The sequence below is a fragment of the Coregonus clupeaformis genome, chromosome 36 (assembly GCF_020615455.1).
Source record: "Coregonus clupeaformis isolate EN_2021a chromosome 36, ASM2061545v1, whole genome shotgun sequence".
Taxonomy (NCBI): Eukaryota; Metazoa; Chordata; class Actinopteri; order Salmoniformes; family Salmonidae; genus Coregonus; species Coregonus clupeaformis.
The window spans coordinates 33,058,660-33,066,575 of record NC_059227.1 but is presented as its reverse complement, the minus strand read 5'-3'; the positions used below and the strand labels follow the sequence as shown (position 1 = coordinate 33,066,575).

At 43.7% G+C, this 7,916-nt stretch overlaps 1 protein-coding gene across 1 annotated transcript; it reads right to left on the bottom strand.

Annotated features, from left to right (window-relative positions):
* Positions 1-3,350: 3,350 nt before the first annotated feature.
* Positions 3,351-5,026, bottom strand: si:dkey-90m5.4 (leucine-rich alpha-2-glycoprotein). Its single transcript, XM_041865702.2, has 2 exons — positions 4,890-5,026; positions 3,351-4,569 (listed from the first exon to the last, which is right to left on the bottom strand). The coding sequence occupies exon 2, from the start codon at positions 4,557-4,559 to the stop codon at positions 3,537-3,539; it is 1,023 nt and encodes a 340-aa protein (XP_041721636.1). The 5' UTR covers positions 4,560-4,569; positions 4,890-5,026; the 3' UTR covers positions 3,351-3,536.
* Between the last annotated feature and the right edge of the window lie 2,890 nt (positions 5,027-7,916).

The window sequence follows — 7,916 nt, the reverse complement described above, 5'->3', positions numbered from 1 at the left end:
AGCACTGTATCATTCACAGCATTTTATTGAGATGCCATTCTCTATACAAATGATATTGACGGGAATATTGAGGTTGGCAATACTTTTCATTCAAAAAAATGTGTTTCAGTTTTTCAAATTAGAATATTAAGTGATTATTAGTATCTATTTTATGAGGCAAAGTTATTGAGCAGTTACTAGTCATAATCATGTCACATCACCCTCATTTGGAAGATAGATTCATTACATTTTAACTCTTCATCCAGTAATGAACCATGTCTGCTTGGCGCAAATTCAAGATGGCCAAAATGATTTCCAAGTGCATGAAAAGCCCTGCAAATAACCATAGTTTTTTAAAATCACTGTCAGTCAGTCATTACAGTGTGGCGCGATGCCAGAGCACACTCTGTCTCGTCCATCCTGATCAGAGAGAAAGGTCACCTGTTGGTCGGCAGAACGAGCGAGGATGAGGAGGACGCATAAAGATGTACTAGAGATCTTGTCTCTTATCTTTGCAATCTTTGTCTGTGACAGCATGGGTGGAGCCATTGAGGGCTATTTCTATTTCAATTTCTTCTTCTTCTACTATGATTGTCTTGGCAGTACGTACAGTGCATTCGGAAAGTATTCAGACCCCTTTACTTTTTCCACATTTTGTTAGGTTACAGCCTTATTCTAAAATTGACTAAATTGTTTTTTTCCCCCATCAATCTACACACAATACCCCATAATGACAAAGCAAAAACGGGTTTTTATCAATTTTTGCAAATTTATAAAAAATACAAAAACTGAAATATCAAATTTACATAAGTATTCAGTCCCTTTACTCAGTACTTTGTTGAAACACCTTTGGCAGCGATTACAGCCTTGAGTCTTCTTGGGTATGACACTACAAGCTTGGCACATCTGTGTTTGGGGAGTTTCTCCCATTCTTCTCTGCAGATCCTCTCAAGCTCTGTCAGGTTGGATGGGGAGTGTCGCTGCACAGCTATTTTCAGGTCTCTCCAGAGATGTTAGATCGGGTTCAAGTCCGGGCTCTGGCTGGGCCACTCCAGGACATTCCGAGACTTGTCCCGAAGCCACTCCTGCGTTGTCTTGGCTGTGTGCTTAGGGTCGTTGTCCTGTTGGAAGGTGAACCTTCGCCCAAGTCTGAGGTCCTGAGCGCTCTGGAGCAGGTTTTAGGGCGCCAGGTAGCTTAGTGGTTAATAGTGTTGTGCCAGTAACTGAAAGGTTGCTGGTTCTAATCCCCGAGCCGACTAGGTGAAAAATCTGTTGATGTGTCCTTGAGCAAGGCACATAACCTTAATTGCTCCTGTAAGTCGCTCTGGATAAGAGCGTCTGCTAAATGACTAAAATGTAATGTAAAATGTTTTCATCACAGATCTCTCTGTACTTTGCTCTGTTCATCTTTCCCTCGATCCTGACTAGTCTCCCAGTCCCTGCTGCTGAAAAACATCCCCACAGCATGATGCTGCCACCACCATGCTTCACTGTAGGGATGGTGCCAGGTTTCCTCCAGACTTGACGCTTGGCATTAAGGCCAAAGAGTTCAATCTTGGTTTCATCAGACCTGAGAATATTGTTTCTCATGGTCTGAGAGTCCTTTAGGTGCCTTTTGGCAAACTCCAAGCGGGCTGTTGTGCCTGATTGATGGAGTGCTGCAGAGATGGTTGTCCTTCTGGAAGGTTCTCCCATCTCCACAGAGGAAATCTGGAGCTCTGTCAGTGACCATCTGGTTTCTTCGTCACCTCCCTGACCAAGGCCCTTCTCCCCCGATTGCTCAGTTTGGCCGGGCGGCCAGCTCTAGGAAGAGTCTTGATGGTTCCAAACTTCTTCCATTTAAGAATGATGGAGGTCACTGTGTTCTTGGGGACCTTCAATGCTGCAGACATTTTTTGGTAGCCTTCCCCAGATCTGTGCCTCAACACAATTCCTTGGTTTTTGCTCTGACATGTATTGTCAACTGTGGGACCTTATATAGACAGGTGTGTGCCTTTACAAATCATGCCCAATCAATTAAATTTACCACAGATGGCCTCCAATCAAGTTGTAGAAACATCTCAAGGATGATCAATGGAAACAGGATGCACCTGAGCTCAATTTCGAGTCTCATAGCAAAGGGTCTGAATACTTATGTAAATAAGGCATTTCTGTTGTTTGTTTTTAATACATTTCCCAAACGTTCTAAAAACCTGTTTTCGCTTTGTCATTATGGGGTATTGTGTGTAGATTGATGAGGATTTTTATTTATTAAATCCATTGTAGAATAAGGCTTTAACGTAACACAATGTGGAAAAAGTCAGGGGGTCTGAATACTTTCCGAAGGCACTGTAGTACCACCACCTACTGTGCTGGAGTGTGTATAGTCGGAAGTCAAAGTTGGTGATTTAATTATGGAATGTTTGCTCAGGAGTATAATTCATTGGCTGACCCCTCTTGCTGATTTGGATGTAATTATTAGATCCTTCCTTAACCCATAGCAAGTCCCACCCACTTGGCTACTTCAAAATGGTTAAAGCCCTCAATGGCGCTGTCCATGTTAAAACGGGCTTTGGTGCCCTCTATCCAACTCTATTGTAGGATGCCGGGGAAAAACGTTCCGACGTCCGCTGCCATTTCAGGAAGCCACGTTTTCTTCCGCTCTTCAGCAAGCATTTGATCAGGGTTTAATTTTCAGAAGTAACCACCTCTGGAGACGCGGGTGCTGCTTTACAAGAGTCATAAATTACTGGGGCTCCCACTTAATGTGATCAAGGCCTCCTGAGGACAGAGAGGCCTGTGCCACGCCTGCAGAGCAGAGGACAAACTCACTGATACAAACACACACACACACTCTCTCTCTCTCTCTCTCTCTCTCTCACACACACACACACACACACACACACCCCATTGATTCCAACATCATTAAAAAACAGGAGAGGAAGAGTGAAGTGCATATCAAAGTGAGAGACTGCAGAGAGGGCAAACCATTAAGTTATGAAAATAAATAATGAGGCGATATTATTACTAACACCACCAGAGCCTAGATCCACCAGGCTGATTGACCTGTAGAAAATTAGCTATCACAAAGACATCCATTTTCTATTCATGCATAGTTGTTGTCAACCTGTCTTATAAATTACAACAACTGTTCAGTAACACTCAAAAGTCTACTAAGGAGTTTGTCTTGCAAAAACATTGAATGTGATGCCACCTAGTGGATCTTATAAGACCATCCTAAGGGTCTCCAAAAATATACAGAAGCCTTAATTGAAATGCAAGAGCTGTTTGTCTCAAATATACTATATGAAGGAACAATCAGTGTGTATATATATATATATATATATATATATACAGAGAGAGACCTTTTAGCCAATCAAAACACAGAATCATTTGCAGTTGTTACCTGAAGAGTGGGCCTGTTTTATTTATCCGTTTTGAGTTCTAGCTCTTTCTCAGTCAGAGACACAACCACCTGGTCCTTAACAACCAGGGCTGGCACATTTGACAAAGAATGAAAGAACACTCTCCCCTGGGTCATTCTGAGACACCTCCACAGCGCCCCACCTTCTTATTGTTTAAGTGAAAAGTCCTAGCTCACTGTCAGTTAGCGACATCACTGATCGTTCCTTCAGAGACTCAGGGCTGGCACACCTGATGTCATCGGCCAGGAAAGCTTTCTTCTGGTTCTTCTGCAGCCACCTCCACAAGTCCTCCACCTTCTTATCGCACACCCAGGGGTTCTGGCTGAAGGCCACCCGAAGATGGTTGCTCGTCCGTGTGGAGGAGAGCTGCTCCAGCAGGGTGGTGGAGATGTGACCAAGCCGGTTGAGGTTGAGAAACAGGAAATCAAGGTGATGGAGCCCCTGGAGGAGAGTCGGGGGAAGCCTCTCCAGTTGGTTCTCCTGGAGGAAGAGGTGCGTCAGGTTTGGGGTGTTCCTGAAGGCAGAAGGGTCCAGGGTGCTGAGTTGGTTCCCCTCCAGGTTGAGCCTCTTTAGTCTGCTCAGAGGATACAGTGCCCCTGCCAGGAGCTTCTCCAGGCGGTTATGGGAGAGGTCAAGGTTCTCCAGGTGGCATAGTTTCTGGAACAGGGCTGTGGGTACGGCCGTCAAACGGTTCCCTGACAGGTCCAGCCAGGTGAGGTTACTGTTGTCAGGGAGCCAATCAGCATCCACACCACTGATCAGGTTGTTCTTCAGCACCAGGTTACGCAGTGGAGCGTGGCTGAAGACATATGGTGGCAGGAAGTGCAGGTGGTTCCCTGTGAGATCCAACGTGTGCAAGTGAGGAACGGCCCTGAGGAGATCTGAGGGAAGGGTGCTCAGGTTGGTGTAATACAGTTGGAGCTCTTTCAGAAGGGGCGTGGCCTGTAAGTGGTTGGCAGTAATAGTGCTGAGGTTGGTGGATTGGATGGACAGGGAGGTGGTTTTGCCTGGGAGACTGTTGGAGGGGAACTGGGAGAGGGAGGCGTCGCTGCAGACCACCTTGGCGTCGCTGGTGGAGAAGTGGCAGGTGCACATGTCTGGGCAAGAGAGGGCGCCATTGCTGCGGCCACAACAACAGGTCAGCACACACAGCGAGAGGAAGAACCAGGTGCTCATCTTTCTAAGACTGGAAAACAAAGAGATAGTTGGGCCTCAAAACATACAAGATTCAATATTTGCATAAGTGTATGTTAATGCCAAATACATAGGTGACTCATAAATCATTAATAAGGAATTCATGCTCTGTAACATCCAGTCCATTATACATGCAGTTTTTTTAATGGATGATCGTTATCTTTCAATGTTCAATATAATCACAATAGAGTCATAAATAATACATAACAAATAACTTGAGTTGTTGTGTTTTTTTCAGATACAGATAAAAGTATTGTTTATCAACAGGATTAAGACACAGTAATTAAATCAAAGTCCTTTAGTTCAACTTACCTGAAGTCTTGCTGTCATTCGTGTTTTGTTGCCTTCATTGGCTTTCTTGTTTCATCTGCTCTTACAACTATTTCAATGCTCCTTATATGACGTGTGTGTGTGTGTGTGTGTGTGTGTGTGTGTGTGTGTGTGTGTGTGTGTGTGTGTGTGTGTGTGTGTGTGTGTGTGTGTGTGTGTGTGTGTGTGTGTGTGTGTGTGTGTAAGAGTAAGAGTAAATAATGTGTGGGTTTAGATAAAAAGTCCACATCCTGTTTTTGTGGATTTATTGCGAAAGGTAAACAAAGAAATAGAAACTGGGCAACTTGGGAATTTCCATTCTTAGTCATTTATCATACAAATCTTTTTTTGCTGTAACTATTTTTGGGGTAGTTGAAAACATGACATGGGCACTCTACACAATAACTATGCAATACCATGTAGAGTAGCATTTGAATTACAACTTGGTCATTTGTTACAGGTCAATATTTATAAATCTTTGATGTGTACAAAGAGACTGTGATGGCCCATTGTTTGCATTTCCTTCAGTTATTTTCAGAGATTAATATCAACACGTGTTTTAGCCTTTAACATTTGACTACTTTTACCACAATTTTATTTAATACATAATTATTTTAATAGGTATATTATTCAGTCAAGACATGGGGCCAGTTGACCGGATATTTATACCACTTTCTGACAGACTGCAATGTGTTAGAAAGCAAGGATAGGACACCAAGATAATTCATTTAAAATTCATATTCAGGTCACTTTTATTTATGTGGATGTGTGTATAATTAGGATGAATATACACAGCATGCAATAGTCCAACATTACCATAGATGAATCTGAGATAGGAAAGAGTGTTCAATAGTCCAACATTACCATAGATGAATCTGAGATAGGAAAGAGTGTTCAATAGACCAACATTACCATAGATGAATCTGAGATAGGAAAGAGTGTTCAATAGACCAACATTACCATAGATGAATCTGAGATAGGAAAGAGTGTTCAATAGACCAACATTACCATAGATGAATCTGAGATAGGAAAGAGTGTTCAATAGACCAACATTACCATAGATGAATCTGAGATAGGAAAGAGTGTTCAATAGACCAACATTACCATAGATGAATCTGAGATAGGAAAGAGTGTTCAATAGACCAACATTACCATAGATGAATCTGAGATAGGAAAGAGTGTTCAATAGACCAACATTACCATAGATGAATCTGAGATAGGAAAGAGTGTTCAATAGACCACAATTTGAGATAGGTTACAGTGATAATTCATCATCTGAGTGAAAAAGGTTTGATGGATCAGAGTCCTAGCTCACTGTCAGTTAGCGACATCACTGACCGTTCCTTCAGAGACTCAGGGCTGGCACACCTGATGTCATCGGCCAGTAATACTTTTTTCTGGTTCTTCTGCAGCCACCGCCACAGGTACTCCACCTTGCCATCGCACACCCAGGGGTTCACCGTGAGGTCCAACCCCTGCTCATCAATGGAGTGAAGCTGGTCCAGCAGACCAGGAGGGATGTGGCTCAGCAGGTTATCATCAAGACTCAGGTGCGCCAGGTTCGGGAGGCCATGGAACAGGGTTGGGGGCAGTTGTCCAAGCCGGTTCTCCAGAAGAAACAGGTGCGTCAGGTTGAGGTTGTTACTGAAGGTAGATGCGTCCAGGGTGCTGAGTTTGTTCCCCTCCAGTGTCAGCCTCTCCAGTTTGGTCAGAGGGTGTAGCGAATTTTGCGGGAACTTCTCCAGGCGGTTATGGGAGAGGTCAAGGTTCTTCAGGTGGCGTAGTTTCTGGAACAGGGCTGTGGGTACGGCCGTCAAACGGTTCCCTGACAGGTCCAGCCAGGTGAGGTTACTGTTGTCAGGGAGCCAATCAGCATCCGCACTGCTGATCAGGTTGTTCTTCAGCACCAGGTCACGCAGCGGAGCGTGGCTGAAGACACTGGCGGGAAGCTGATCCAATGTGTTATCCGAGAGTGCCACCGAGAACAGGTGAGGGACACCCCTGAAGAGATCTGAGGGAAGGGTGCTCAGGTTGTTGTTGTACAGGTAGAGCTCCTGTAGAAGGGGCGTGGCGCTCAGCTGCTGTTCTGAGATGGAGCTGATGTTGGTGAACTGGATGGTGAGGGCAGTGGTGTTGCTAGGGAGACCGTCGGAGGGGAACTGGGTGAGGGGGACTTCATTACAGACCACCTCCGTTTTTCTTGGGGATATGTAGCATTTGCAAAGGGCTGGGCAAGAGAAGGTGCCATGGCAACAACATGCCAGAAACAGGAGAGGAAGGAGAAAGCAGCTCTTCATTGCTAAGGCACAGAGCAAGGGGAAAAAGAGGGAAACACTCATGAATGTTAAAGTTATTCTCCTTTCTGAAATTAAAATAGCTATGCAATTAAAATGCAATTACTAAAGTGCTGTGTATCTAACGTTATTACCAGTGTAATTAATTGATTTGATTACATTAAATGTGGATATTTTCAACTACAGTAGGCTACATTTCTCAGTGATCCTATAGAAACCACTAGTATAGGCTAAAGACATGTCCTTAGACTTCTGTCCAAAACTATGAGCATATTGGTCAATAAAAAGATCTTTGAAATTTCACTTACCCTGGTTTTATAATATGTCTAAAATGATGCTGTAAACTGTTGGCGTATTATCCCAGCTCCTCTTTGTTTATTGTGCTGTCGGAATGGTTGCAACATTGTAGACGGGAATTAGGACGGTGGATAGCCTGCCCTACAATCATTCATCACTGAGTAAATAATGAGCTATCAGCACTTGGCGGGAACAAACAGTTCCATAAGTGAATCACGAACCTCTGGGGAAATAGGCCTGCATATATCTGTGTCATATTTATTTCACGTTTTTCAAACTCGTTGATCATCATATAGGCAGGCACATCTATAACTAAACATACACTATATAGCCTACTGTATAGTTGTTCATCCATGTAATGTAATATAACGCTTATTTGAAAAAAGCGCATTCTTTGAAATACAAGACATACAAATTCAGGAGCGCACTTCAACGCTCA

Coding starts and splice junctions, on each gene's coding strand:
- si:dkey-90m5.4 (XM_041865702.2), bottom strand. CDS start 4,559: ATGAGCACCTGGTTCTTCCTCTCGCTGTGTGTGCTGACCTGTTGTTGT.